The 15,238-nt window shown below is 33.7% G+C and overlaps 1 protein-coding gene across 1 annotated transcript; it reads right to left on the bottom strand.

Annotated features, from left to right (window-relative positions):
* Window positions 1-8,474: 8,474 nt before the first annotated feature.
* Window positions 8,475-10,801, bottom strand: LOC148213466 (9-cis-epoxycarotenoid dioxygenase NCED2, chloroplastic-like). The gene has a single exon (XM_088125919.1). The coding sequence runs from the start codon at window positions 10,694-10,696 to the stop codon at window positions 8,873-8,875; it is 1,824 nt and encodes a 607-aa protein (XP_087982045.1). The 5' UTR covers window positions 10,697-10,801; the 3' UTR covers window positions 8,475-8,872.
* Between the last annotated feature and the right edge of the window lie 4,437 nt (window positions 10,802-15,238).

Raw genomic sequence — 15,238 nt, 5'->3', positions numbered from 1 at the left:
AGAATGTTTTTAAATTCTATATATAGATCCTTTCGTTTTAGTTTGTATATTTTAGTCTCTCAACTTTAACAAAACAACTATTTTGATCATTGTTATATGGTTTTTCTTTTATTTGTCCGATTAAAAATATATATTTGAAGGTATGCAAAGTGTTAACAACTGTCGACATATCGACATTTCCATCGATATTTTCATGTAGTATGGGTTCGACATTGAGAGGCTAAATCGTTGTTGTGAAAATTACTACCTTTAATCTTCACTATGATGTTATGTCAATTTTTTAAAAATATCTTGTAAATTCATCATTTCGATCGATCGGTCTTTAAATTTTCAAATTTGTGTCTAATATGCTCTAACTTATTCAACATTTTCTAAAATTCATGATTTACTAGATACAAGAGTAATCTAATTGTGTCTAATTGAGCCCGTGGCATGATCTTTTAATTTTGTATCTAATAAATTTATGACAAAAAAATACTTAATAAATGAAAGATCAGTTAGATACAAAATTAAAAATAAAATACATTAAGTAGTGTCAAAGTGAATATATAGTTTAGCAGTAATTAAAATATATCTCTAATAAAATATTGTGAGTTGGATCCTCATCCATACTTAAAAAGAAAAAAAAGAAGAAATACATTAAATAGTTTTGAAAATTTTATTATACGCAATATTTAAAAAAGTTTAAGAACTAAACCTGTGATTTGATTCGTTGTTTCATGGGCAGCGGCAGCAGAAACATGAAGCTGCGTGTGCTACTGCTGACGTTTTTAATTACTACACTAAAAAGCAGGCAATTGTATTTTAAAAAATGTACTAAAAAATTTGTATTTTCAAAAAATAATAATAATAATAATAATAATAAGGCAGTTGAGATATTTCCATATATATACCATATGTTGACTTAGACCACACTAATTGAAACATAAAAATATATATCTTTTCATACTCTTTTTCTTTCGATGTCCGACATTTAGATATTTATGAATATAATATAATATTACAACGTTTATTCTAGTCATTGCGTTCGACAATAATAATGAAAGATAGGATATTTTTTAAATATGTTAAATCGTCAACGAACTCAAAATCTTACTCCCTTAAAAGTAGGAGTACTTGTGTCTGTCTCAAGATTCAGACTCATAAAAATATATATCGTTTCAGTACTTGTACCTGTCCTAGCAAGAGACCCCATGTCGGCCTTGCCAAAAGGGCTGCCCCCTTAGAGGCTAATAAGGTTGCTATATTTAGTTCCTTCACTATGAGATATTTAGAGTCTTATTAGATAGGAAATTAAAAGTTACTTGGAAAAACTTAATATAATATAAACACCTTATTTTAGCTTAATAAATTAAGGAGGGAAGGATTCAGACCTCCAACTTTTAGAGAGATAAGCAATTAGGTTGACTAATTCAACTATATTCTCACATGAACTTATAATTTAGCAACACAGTACCTAATTAGGGTTACGTTAGATGAAATGAATAATTGACGTTACAAAACACATTTGGTCATTAAATCATTACACACGAACTGAATCGTTAGTACTAGAATAAAAGTAGGGAGACGAAAAGTATTTAGGAAGGAATGAATGAATGGAAGGAAGAAGGTAGTAAATGGAATGGTAGTGAGTAATGTGGGTGTGCTGCATTAAAGTCTAAAGTTGGCTTTTGAACTCCACAATTGTTGGTATTTTGGGGACTGCGAAGAGGAGGGGGCTTTTGGGGGAGATGAGGCGGCGTTTAGATCAAAAGGAGGGGCATGTCACATGTGAGTGTGTGGGGGAAGGGAAAAGACAGTATGCAATGCGTGTTTCGGGGCAAAATATGAGGAGGCGCGCCAATATGGCAGATGGAGGGCCGGCCGTGCGCACACTTGGTGCTGCCTTCCGCGCGCCACGCCCCCGCCCGCAGCCTTCTTCTGCTGCATTGAACCTGATCACCCTTTTACTCCTTGTATCTTGGCGGATGTTTCCTTTTCCCTTTTCTTTTTTAACTCCCCATTTTCATCTCATGGAGGGACGCCAAAATTATTATATTCCATATATATTTGTTAGAGAGATCGATACCTTAACGGTTCATGATTTTACCAAAAAAGATCTTGTACCACTGGAGATTCTTGTCCTTATTTATATATAATTGGATTCACCTTATTATCGGGCCCGAGCCCGAGCCCAATGACTACTCCAAGCTCAACTCAAGGTCAACATTTGACTTAACCTGATCCACTAGGCTCTTATGTTAACTGGATAACTGGCCTAATAACTTGTGTGTTTTATATTATAATATTATGATTTTTAATATACAATATTAGTTTTTTTTTTCTTTTATTGTTTTCCATTCCACTAAACATTTTTCTTTATATTAATATAGTAATTGACTTGAAAAGAATAAACGCTCTTTCTCGATTAGTTATAGATCATCCGCTAACTTGTGGGAAGATATCAAAGTTTTCGCCTCCTCTTGGTCCTTAAAATCTTCCCATTTTTGTAACCATGATATATCTATTGTAGTTCGCTAAATTGGAACACTTTCACTTAGCTCTTAGTCTCCATCTTTTAGTTATTGTATATATTTTTCATATACATCTTAATGAAACGATTCCCTTCTAAAAAAAATGTAGTAATACAATTTAAAAGATATAAAAATAAAACGACTTAAAAATTTAGAGAGGAAAACATTTAAAGAAAAAAAAAGTTAAATAAAAGAGATTTGTTTGGCAAATTATAGAAACCACCCTGAAACTAGACTGCCTTTACCCTTGACCAATCTATTTAAAATACATTGTTCAGTATGATATATTGTCTTTATATTGTCTTTTAAGTATGGATTTATTAAAAAGTAACAGGGGTATTAATTCAATGTTTTTTTTACCGTAATTAATTGTGGGGTAGAAATTTAAACTTAAAATTTTTTTTAATTAGTACAACAAATATGAGAACGAAGGATTGAGTCTCCAAGGTCTATGAGGTAAACAAGATGTCTTAACTACTAAATTATGCTCATATTATTGACTTAAATAGTTAAACTAGTTTTTAAGAAAATTATTGAGTCATGTTTATGTCAACGTATTATTATACAATTAAGATTAAATTAATTAATACAGTTGTTAATTGTTATTATACATTAACATAAAAATAATCAAGAATAGGGTGGTAATTTATGTATAAGTTAAATTAAAAAAAAAAAACCTCAGAACTTTGATGCCCCTAAATCATTTCAAAAATTTTAAGATTACCATTAACCTTTAAGAATATTTCAAAAATTTCAATACTACCCTCAACCTTTCATTGAGATCAAAATACAGCAGGTGATCGAGTGGTAGTAAAAGTGCATTTTGGAGTGCTTTTAAGAATATTTTTTAAAATAAAAGATAATTTTTTTTAGTATAACATGTGGGAATGGAGGTTCGAACTCATGGTGAGCTAATTAGAGATAAGTGTCTTAACCATTTGAGCTATGCTCGGTTTGGTAAAATAAAAATACTCTATGTGACCAAAGGTTTTGGAAAATTTTTATTATTATTATTTTCGGATGAAATATTTTTATTTAGTTTAATTTTTGAGAGTGGACAAGGTGGGGTTGGCCATTGAATTTCCACCGCGGTTACTCTAACCCCACGCACTTTCCCATCACTAATTTTAATAATTAATTATTAGAATTAAATACTGTTTTAGTTTGTATTAAAAAAACAAAAAAGAAAATATATATTGTACTTTAAAAACGTATTTTGTATTCTTTAAAATGACCATTCTAACACTCATTTGTGAAACTCTAACACAAATTTTAATGAATAAATATTATATTAAAATTAATGTGTCAATAAAAATGAGATAAAAATGAAAATTATAGAAAAAAAAATCTTTTGAAAATATAGGACTACAACGAGTACTAACAAAAGTTGAAAATAGATGGAAAAAATTGAACATGAATGGAAGAGTATTTAAACTTAATTATTACTTTATGCTAAAAGTACATAATACATGACGTAACATAATGGCTAAAGCGAATATAATTCGATAGTAATTAGTATATATCTCTAACAAACCCCTTCAGTTTCCAATCTAGCGTTTGTTGACCTTGACCGGTTAATGACGGTTACCCCGTGCACCAGCTTTAGGATTTTTGCCATTACACGAGCGTGAAGAAACGGGCAGCTCCCAACCGGTGACGGGTCATTGTCGGATTCAAACACGTCAAATTAATTTCTTTTCCCACGCTTTGCCTCTTTAATTTTTCTATTAAATACAAATATTATTTTTTAATTCAAATTTCCCTTTTTCCTGTCCTTTGTCCTCGAATTCAAACGTTACGTCTCATATCTTTTAACCTAAAGATTAAAAACTACTTTATAGAATTCTCATCCCATTTGAGAAGTAATTATTGGTAATTTTTATTTTATCTTATAGATATATATTATTTATTTTAAAAATTTGAGAATTTATAAAATCCAAAAAGATAGTGAGATTGTAGAAGTCTTTTAATAAATTAAAAAAATTATATATAAGAAGGTTCTTTATTTTGAGCGAACCATTCTCTTGACCCATTGTATAGTATAAATTTTTCGTCATCCACTATTAAAATTCTAACAGGATTTTTTTCTTCTAAAAAATAAAAAATTTATCTTTTTCTATATTTTCTCTCTCCTAATCATGAAAATCTTGACGATAAACACATTGATCAGTAAGAAAGTGCTATTTATCTATTCATTCTCCACGAGTAAAAGGAAATATTAGTCGCACATATTTGAAGTTAATAGCTAATCGAAATATAGCTCAATTAATTATTGATAATGACATGTGTTTGGGGGTAAAAAATCCTTATGCCATATAGAGGACATGCGTTCGACCACCTCGAAACATCTCTGTCCACATCCACCTCGAAACTGGCTAAGGTGGCCCATCACAATACAAACCTCCTGTTAAGACTATCTGAAAGGTGCGACCTGCTATTAGGTTCGACTTGATCTCCAACATCGATAACCGCCTGTCGGAGGGTCTATCGGATCCCCAACCTATAAATAGAGGACATCATTTCCACACTAGATATCGAATTTCTCATTGAATTTTATATTGAGTCATAACTATTTACTGACTTAAGCGTTAGAGAATTTGTTCCTCTTGACGTATCCAATCAGCTCTGTCATGTGTCTGACCTCGTCCTATTTTTTACATAAAAAACATTATGATAATAAAAAATAAAATAAATATAATATAGAAAATTCAAGAGGAAAATTTGAATTTAAAACGAAGACGATATTTTCGAGAGAAAGTGATGTTTTTACCGAAGTTGCGTGTGTCGGCTAGTGTGGATGTTTGGAGGCATCGGTGTGGTCTAATATTACGATTTGGGTTATTACTTGCACGAATTTCCCTTGAAAAAGAAAAAAAAACAATAAAATTAAAATCACTTTGAAAGTGATATTAAATCAAAGCCGCACAAAAAGAAAACCGTACAGATATAAATAAATTAATCAAAGGCTCAGTTCAACGCAGCTTCAGAATTAACCAATAGAATTCATTAGTTTATTGGATGCATTATTCCCAAGAAGCAATTTAACATAATAAATTAGCTTAAAGAGAGAGAAAAATAAAAGTTTATTCTCAGAAGAAGAGACATGAAACAAAACCCACACCACACGAATTTCAGTTACTTTAAATATTAAATTACAAAAAACCACAATACTTGAGGCTCTGATTGCGCCAATTAGATCGGAAAATGTGTGGGTGAAGAATTTTTATATATAGCAAAAAAAAAAAAAAAAACATTATCATGTAAGCGTCGTTATTGGTTCTATAAAAAAAAAACAAGGGAAAAAAATTGTGTTGATTTCCGTGGGAATGCACAATCGAATGGGTAAATATTGATGAAAAATTGACCTACAATGTCGTCTTTGTTTACGCTGTTATTTTATCTTTACAAATAATTCCACGTCACTTTTAATAGGTTAAAAAAATACTTTTTGTTATGTCACTGTACTTTTGATTGAGGTAATGATTTATACTCTAAATTTTAATTTGTAATGATTTAGTCAATTATTTTAAGATTGGTAATAATTTAGTTTCCGAACTTTAGTAGGTAACAACTAAGTCTATATAGTTTAAAATTTGTAACAATTTAATTCATACCGTAAAAATTCTTATCAAAATTGAGGATTGATTTTTATCATATAACGATTTAATCTTTGTAATTTATAAACACATTTGGTTTACAAATTATAAATTATAGAGACTTAATTGTTACACACTAAAGTTCAGGAACCAAATTGTTTTATATTTGAAAGTACAGAGATTAAATCGTTACTGTTGGAAGCGAAGTTCGAGTGATCCATGCAAGCCGAGCTATATGGTTCACGAAGAGCGCTGAGCTCCTAGGTCGGCAAGTCTGCTCTCAGAGAAGGGGTTTACCCGAGCCTATTGAGGATGAATTCTTACATCGTAGAGTACGGACAATAATAATTAAAGAGTAGTTCAACAACCTTGAAACAATCCTACCGTTGATGGGATGAGTAACTATCCACTCATCCCCTATAAAATACAAATTCATTCCACTCAATTAGGTATGAAAATCTATTTGAAGTTAATATGCTCAACTCGTATTTAGAACTAACTTGAGCGTTGGAGTGCTCTACCTATTTTTACAGATCTCTCGCTTCCAACTTTGTTCGAGCGTTGTATATGATGCTCCTCGACTCTTTGCATATTTTGATATCGACAATCACAAAGTAAAGTTTAAAAACTAAATTATTAATATAACGAAATTACAAAGTCCAATTACGTCTTTTTAACATTTTTAATAACAACTAATGATGCATTCACATTTACGTGGTACCAAAATTTTTTGGAAGAATGGCAATGGACAGAACAGCTCACCGCCAATACTTGCCTTTCCAATTTCCTGCAAGCAAAAAGCCTGTTTTCATTCTTGTGCATTTTTTATATTATAATTTATAACTCAGTCACCTCCTCCCATTTTATTTTTTTTTATTTTTATTCGTTAACCTATGGGATGGAGTCGAACGTTGGCTTTTTACTCACAATGGCTCAATTCACTAGGCTTAATTTTCTTTAAATAAAAAACAAAAAATTTCTTATTTGGGTTTTATGTTTTTTTTTTTTTTCTGTTCTTTTAAATAATTGCCCTTTGTTCAACAAACAAACTAATGACTTCACCGTCAAATCAAGTGGAAAATTGCAAAAATTGGAATTGGTGGAAATGGGTCGGTGGAATTTTTTCATTTTTTTCATCTTTTTTTCTTTTCTTTTGGTGAATATTTGAGTGGGTCTTTGTCTTCGTGTTTCAGTTTCTTGAGTGGAAATATGAAACGACAAGTGAGAAATCGTGTTAAAAGAAATCGATTTTTTATTTATTATTTTTCTTTGGCTCCGACAGTCAAAAGTCCGAAAAAGAAAAAGGATAGATTTTTATAGGCTTTTTGGACAACCTACGACAAAGGGCAAGTGGGATTGTTATTTGTCCCCTCCAAATTGAGATTTATATAAGCTAAAACCTAAACCACTATTTTTCGTTCCAAATTTGAATCCTAACTTATGGCTAACATTTAATGTTCGGTAAATTATTATTTCATCTTATTTTTTTTAATTGACTTGGATAAGACTACGAATTTTCTTACTACCGTCGTTTTCATTCTTCTAATAATACAATTAAATGAAAACAAAATTTAAATTTATCGCTTTTGATTGAATTGCCCTATGTCCCAGCTAACTTGGATACGATTCAATTTTGTCTTTCTAACTTTTGTTTTCTTGTTCCACCATTATTTATTATTTATGATCTTTTATTCATTTGTTTTTTGTTCAAGTTTTTTAAAATCATATGAAATAAGCGCACACACTAATTTTGCATGATGACAAGATAAAATATTTTACATTGACTTGTAAGATTTCACGCTACTCAAAATCAATTCAGCTTCTTCATAATTATGATGGAAATATTTTAGATGAACATGGTTAAATTCCATCAATAATGAAATTATAAATAAAACAATAAAAATAAAATTCGCTTAAAACTGTCAAAGAAAACAAATTATTAATGTGGGGTGCTTTTTTAATGTTTTTTTTTTCTGGTCATGCAATTTGGAGCAGTTAAAACCAAAAGTTAGTAACCTTTTTGAAAGTCATGATGACTTTTGTGGCCCTTTGTTTTCCAAGCATGGAATTGAAATTATGACTCAAAATTACTCATCAACTCTGTTTTTCTAACCTTTTTTTTTTTTTTATTTACTGGGTAAAAAAAAAATACTCCAGTTTATTAATTATGTTATTAATTAGTCCTAATTCAATGTACCAAATTTACCTAAAGAGGCATAATCCTTAGCATGAGGTGGGCCCCACCAGACGCACTCCGAAAAAGTCGTTACATTACAGTATACCTTCTCTTCTATTGCATTACATTAATGTTATCTTCTCCGTAAGGGGAAAAAAATCCAAATCAGCAGCAATTGAGGAAAGTAAATAAATAGGATAAAATAATATATTATTATATATATTTCTTTTACAGATGATGTAGCTGAGAAGACGAACAAGAACAGAAACAGAATCAGAAACCCAGCTGAGCTCGAAATCTACGGATACTGTCCAAAAGCTACAAGCTCGGTTTCCCTCAAATTTAAAATCCCACTCACTCAACAGTCGAATCACACTTTTTTAAAATTAAAAAGAAAAAAAAAAACGAAGAAGAAGATGAAGGTGGTTGAGTTTTTAATGCGAGAGGAGAGATTCCGGGGACCTGTTTGTAAGCCATCCCTCTGGTAATTTCTCCGTCGCTAATCGCTCTCTGTTTTTCAATTAATTTAGCAAACAAATCCCTCACCTTCCAGAGATTTATTTAATTAATCAAAATCAACCGATCAATCAAGCTTGATTTTGGAGGTCGTCGGAGTCCACGAATGTGCCATGAAATCCATACGGGACTCTGGACGGCAATTTCACGGTGGCTTCCACCTTCAAATCCATGGCGTTCACAATCTGCAGCTCCGATTTCCACGTCCTCTCGTCGTGGACAAACGCCAGAATGTACCCGTCGTCCTCCGCCGCCGAATTCGGATCCCTCGGTAAAAAAAACGGCTCGCCGCCGTATTTTCTGTCTCCGTAAATGTGCTTTTTTACCTGCCCTGTGGCCAGATCCACCTTCGCGAACCCCGAAACCTTGGGCCACGGCTCCGCAATCGCCAGGTACGCGAATCGGGTCCTCCGCCCGAGCCGGTTTCTGTTCACCATCCCGGCTTCTAGATTCACCTGCTCCTCCTCCGCCATGATCGCCCGCCGCGTCGACTTCCCCGTCCGCAAATTCAGCCGGATCTCCGACAACACGCTCTTCAAATTCTCGTCGCACTCGTTGAAAATCGAGTCCGCCGGCGTCATGCACGACCCGATCACCACCACCTCCTCCGTCGCCGGCTCCTCCCAGGCATTCCACAGATGGAAGCAGAACGTCTCCGGCGACTCCACCCAGATTATGCCGGACGCATCGGAGGCATTCTTGGGGAGTATTCCGAAGCGGGATTTCTTGTCCTTGTCGTAGATCACCGGGGAGCCGCCCTTCACCATTTCTCCAAGCTTGAACACCACCTGCTGGTCGGGGATGACGACGAAATTCTCGGTGATGGCGAAATCGTGCATCATGGTCGGAGTTTGGAGGGGGATTTCGACGTCCGGCGACTTGGTTCCGTCCGGGGAGAATCGGAAGTACTTGAGGTAGGGCTTGTGAACGACGTCGTAGCTGAGCGCGTAGAGCTCTCTGGAAACGGGGTCCACTTTCGGGTGCGCGATCATCGTGGAGTTGGAATTCAGCTGGTTGTTGAAATCGTAACGGCCTACGGTTTTGAGGTCACCTGACGGCGTGATTCGCACGTGGTACGGCAGATCGTCTTCTGACATCGCCAGAAGCCGGTCGTTGAAGAAAACCAGACCGGCGTTCGCCACTCCGGTTCCATTCTTGTGGTCCACCAGCCCGAACAGCCCCCGCCCGTAGAACAGAAGCAGCCGCCCAATCCCCGAGTGCCCGTGGAGCTCCCCGATCGCCTTCGGGAACACCGGCCGGCCGAGCTCCCGCTCCTGAACCAGCCGGTGTGTCTCGGTGAAGCGGCAGGCGTAACTGGCGGAGCCGCCATTGATGGTGACGGCGTGGACCATGCCGTCGCCGTCGAACAGGTGGTGTCCGGCGGTGGGCTCGAAGAGCGGGTTGGCCCCGTTGCGGAGGTAGACGCCGTTAATGCAGTCGGGAATGGTTCCGGCGACCGTAAGGTTGTGCTTCACCGGGTGCTCCGGGACGGGAGCGAAATTGCCGGAGATCTGAACTCGTGGGTCGGCGGTTTTGGGAAGTGGATGCTGGAGTTCTTTGGAAATTAAGGCGGATTCGACCACGTCGAAGGCCATAGCCGCAGCTTTCTGAAAGAAATTCCAATTAGGGTCTTTAATGGGTTTATCTTGGTCTTCTCTGAGACTGCTCAATTTGTTGTGGTAATTCTGATTGGGGAAATGAAGAACAGAGGGAGAGTGAAGCGCAGACTGAATAATAATGCTGCGTTTATGATTATTGGGGCGCTGCCTCTTCCAATTACAGATTGATGAAGAATAAGAGGAAGAAGAAGAGGGGAACTGAAATTGGGATTGAGAGTGAGATTGGGAGAAGCCCCAGCAAGTGGAGTTGGGAGGTGGCAGTGGAGAAGCCGCCATGGGCGAGGCTTTAAGACTCAGTGACTAGAAATTTGAAGGGAAGAAAGAGGAATTAAATGAAGAATTTAGAGAGGGGGGGTATTTGGAGGGGAAAGGGAGAGAAAATGAGGTATAAATAGAGTGGGGCGGTGATGAAAGAGAGGTCCACTTCAGACATCTTACACAACACCACGTGGTTGTTTTGTGCAAAAGGCACTTGGGAGTTGGGGATTGCCATTCTCATACTATATTTCTTTTTTTAACCTAATCACTAACGTATAAGTTATGTTATCATCACTAATTTATGGCACAATTTTATAGTTAAGCATATTTGAATGCGGATAATACTAAATTAGACCATCATCTAAAATGTCTTCATTTTTTCCATGAAGCCGTCCTGCGAGATGGGGATGGACAAAAATTTTTCCCACCACCTAAATGTGGAGATTGGGAACAAAAATAATTATATTATCCTAAAAAAATAATAATATTATATATTAGAGAATTAGATTTTAGAAATTAAGAAAAATTTCTTAAAAAATATTTATTTATTGAAAAATAATTAAAAAAAGAACCTGAGAAAATTTTCATGGAGAATCCTCGTCCCAATTGACACAAAATTTCGTAGACAATTTTGCAGAGACAGGAAATTAAATAGGGGCAGGGAAGTATTGCATGTTTCAACCCACCTTTTATCTTTTTTATTTTTGTTGGTATTAAAATGTATATTTTCAATTAAAAGATCGTGAATAAAATTCGATTTTGATAATAAATTTCCTGATGTAATGTTGTTTTTACGGGAGGAACTTGCGTTTGGACCTCTTAGGCGTCACGCCGCACCCACGTGGCCATTTTGTGCCCGCCGTTTGAACCACGAAATCTTGGTCACATCACTTGGCTCGATGGGGCCCACTTTACATAAGATATCCACAGGCCACAGCCACAGCCACACCACCGCATTCTCTAACTTATTTACTTATTTTAATAACCCTTTTTATTACTATAAAATAAGTGGGGTTTAACGTTTAATACAAATTATATTAATTTAAGTAATCCTCACGACCATCGTCTTTCCCTACTTTTTTCTTTTAATTATTAATTTGGTAAAAGCAATATTTTAATTTCATAATTAGCAACTAATGGACCCTCTCTCCTACGTACTGACTGTTGGACAAAATGAAGCTTCCACTGCCCACTTTACCCCAATTATTTTATTTTATTTACTACACGGTATTTTACCTTTTCGTTTTCACAAAATTAAAAATAGTTTCCAGTAGATGGCCAAATATTTTGCTAATTGATTATTAGTTAAAATCTAGTTTACTTCTTTCTTTCTCTTTTCCTTTAATTTCCAATTTTTTCCCATAAAAAGGGTACAGAGTGAATCTTCGTTGTAAAAACATTTAACCACGACATGTCTAACTTTTTTAAACATTCAATTTTTTCTAACAGATTGTTTTTCTTTAATTCTCTAACTTTTCTTACCACGACATGTATATTTATATTGTCATTACAATATCATAAAGTTCTTTTGTAAATAATATATTAAATGGATAGAGAAAATTTTAGAGACAAAATAATGGTCAAATAACAACCAAAGGTGAATTTTAAGGACGGTTATTAATGAACATAAGAAGTGGATAAATTTATTTTATTTTTAACGTCCCTACATTATATATATAAGCAACTCGAACCTTTTAGTGTCGTATCAAAACATTAATTGGTTGTGAATTTATTTTATTTTTCGTAAATCGAGATAGAAATCCATAAGATTTTTTTATAAATTGTAATTTTCACAAATAATAATGACAAGGAATTTGTGTCATATTTATAGTGACAGTAACATTCAAGTTGATTTCTGTAGAGGTCCCCATTGCCAATCCAATTGTCTAGAATTAAAAACAAAACCAAATTAAAAACACACACACACACACACACACACATATATATATATTATTTATTATTTATTTATTTTTTATTGCGGTCCATCACCGAACGGACGACACTGTTGCCTACGACGGCCGGACCATAAAAAATGAAAGTGATTTGACAATTGGCTTTGTTGGTAATGGTTCGATGAACTGATATGCAATAGAGAATAAAAATACTCATCTTGCAAGGGGAGGTAGGCTATGTGATCAAACTACTGTAATCATCTCGTGTCTTATTCTCTATTCTATTTTTACTTTGTACAATTCTCTACTCTATTTTTACTTTGTTTTGTACAGAAGTATCGTTTCTAATTAAATATGATAGTATCGATTGTGCACGTGTTGGTTATTGGGTCTTTAGTTTGAATTTATTATTTCTACCATCAACATACATTTTATTAATTGGGTTGAAAATATTTTATCTTTTAATTGGATGAAATACATATGTTACTCAAAATCTTTAAATTGCGAAAATTGATTCATTTTTGATATATTATTATCTATTGACAAGGCGATGGAGAAAAAGAAAAAGAAAACAAAAGAGAACTTATTCCGAAAGGACCCCAAAGATTTTAAAAATACGTTTATGAAATAGATTACGAAATAAGAAGTTAGTTAACATGTTTATTTGTTAAAAGAAGAGAAAAAGAAAAAGAAAAAGCCATAAACAAAATAATTATGAGGTTAGTAGTAAGAGATTATATTGTTTTTATTGGCTAACGTGTCAAAGTTTTATAGGGTTACACATGATTATGATATGCTGTCTACACATTAAAATAATAAGTGAATAAATTAATGGACTCGACTTTCATACCTTTAACTAATTTAATGTTTAAATTATATATAAAAATATAGTGTGTCTAATTAAATTAAAGATCAAGAATTAGGTCTTAGTTTAATACAATTAATTATTAATTATTTAAACTAAACTAAATAGAAGATGATCTTTGAAAAATATTCCATCTTTCCCCTAATTTCAGGTGAGAGTTAAAAGTCTATATATAATTAAACTAATTAGGTACCCTTACGATTTTTATAATAATAAGGCAAAGTATTGTCTTTATTTATTGGCAAACCTATCCTATATTAACATCTTCTAATTTATATCTAACCACCAACTATATTAACAGTTTAATCGCTCTAACTTTAAAGTTAGTCTAAAATCAACGATAAAACTAAAATAAATTTTCGGGACAAAAACTATATTTTAACTCCAGATAAAATAATACAATGTCTCATTTTTTATTTTAAAAACGATACTTTGACCATATAGATCATACCATGATGCAACAATTTCAGACGCATTTCACATCATTTTATCTCTTTTATCTTTATGATAAGAAGCTAGATCCTAATATGCCAAAGAAACGGGAGAGAAGACAAGTTGAATTCTACATTTGCCATTATAAAAATATTGTGTGCGATATTTTTTTTTTTTTGGAATAAGGATATATACATATAAAGAAATTGTGTGAGTTATATAAATTAAAAAATATATTCCTATTGTCATGGATGACTCAAAGGAAGGACATGAACAGTGATGTTGATGAATTTAAAAGAAGAATAAATAAAATAGATAGGGTTTGATAAAGAAATGCTTCTCATTTTGTGCCATAGGATTCTTCTCTAAACAATCCAACATTCTTAGGCTCATCCATCTGTCCAATGTCTCTCTCTCTCTCTCTCTTCATCAACCAACGTTATCAAATAATTGGAATCAACTACTTTAAATTTCCTTTTTTTCTCTGATCTTTTCGATTCAATATATTATATGTTTTGAAATCTTTTTTTTCCCTTCCTTTTTGCACATTCCGGCACCAAAAATATGATCTTTATCTCAATCCAGTATTCATACAGAAGATTCGCCCCGTCTCAGTGATTCAATCTTTATCTTACTATTTAGCTTTACTTTCCTATAACCAGAGAATCCGTGCTCACATTAAGGTTTGAATTTGAGAAATAATAAGGATTTTTGGTATTAGCTTACTCGGGAGTGATTTAGTGTTTATCAAGAAATGGCCCATGATTTTTTTTTTGTTTTTTTGTGGGTTTTGGTGGTTTAGATTAGGGTTTAGTAGAATGGATTAAAAGAACAGTGTGTGTGTTTTCTTTCTTTTGATTAAGTGAGGTGAGAAAATGGGGACGAGTTGGAAAACCTTCGTAGGTGGCTCATTGGTCCAAAAGGGTAGAGTTAATTGAGAGGGAATGAGTCCAAATCTTATGTGGCCATAGGATACCGTAATAATTAGTAATTTAAATGTGTTTTTTTGGTAACAAATGTTGTAGGGTCAGGTGGTTGTCCTGTAAAATTAGTTGAGGCGTACACAAACTCGTCTAGACACTCACAGATATAAAAAGAGAAAAAAGAAGAAAGAGAGACAAGTTGGAAGAACAAACAGGGAGAGTTGGAGGAAGGGCATGTGAAGAGGCAGCCCCACTTGGCTTGTCAATCATCGTCCCCGATGTGTCAAAAGTACCTGTGTTTCTCACTAGGCATCAAATGAAATTCACATATGATATATATAGAAACACATTTCTATACATTAAAGACAACAAATATTTCAGGGTGAGTAGAGAGAAAAACTTTCCAATACTACTATAAAAATGACATTTTTAAACATTAAAGACAACA

The sequence above is a fragment of the Momordica charantia genome (genome assembly GCF_013281855.1).
Source record: "Momordica charantia cultivar OHB3-1 chromosome 1 unlocalized genomic scaffold, Mcharantia_2.0 BLBB01000001.1, whole genome shotgun sequence".
Lineage (NCBI taxonomy): Eukaryota > Viridiplantae > Streptophyta > Magnoliopsida > Cucurbitales > Cucurbitaceae > Momordica > Momordica charantia.
Note: the sequence above shows the minus strand (reverse complement) of the source record. Positions and strands in the feature narration are given on the sequence as shown.

What these genes read in the sequence shown, in the direction of transcription:
- LOC148213466 (XM_088125919.1), bottom strand. Translation starts at nt 10,696, where the DNA reads ATGGCGGCTTCTCCACTGCCACCTCCCAACTCCACTTGCTGGGGCTTC.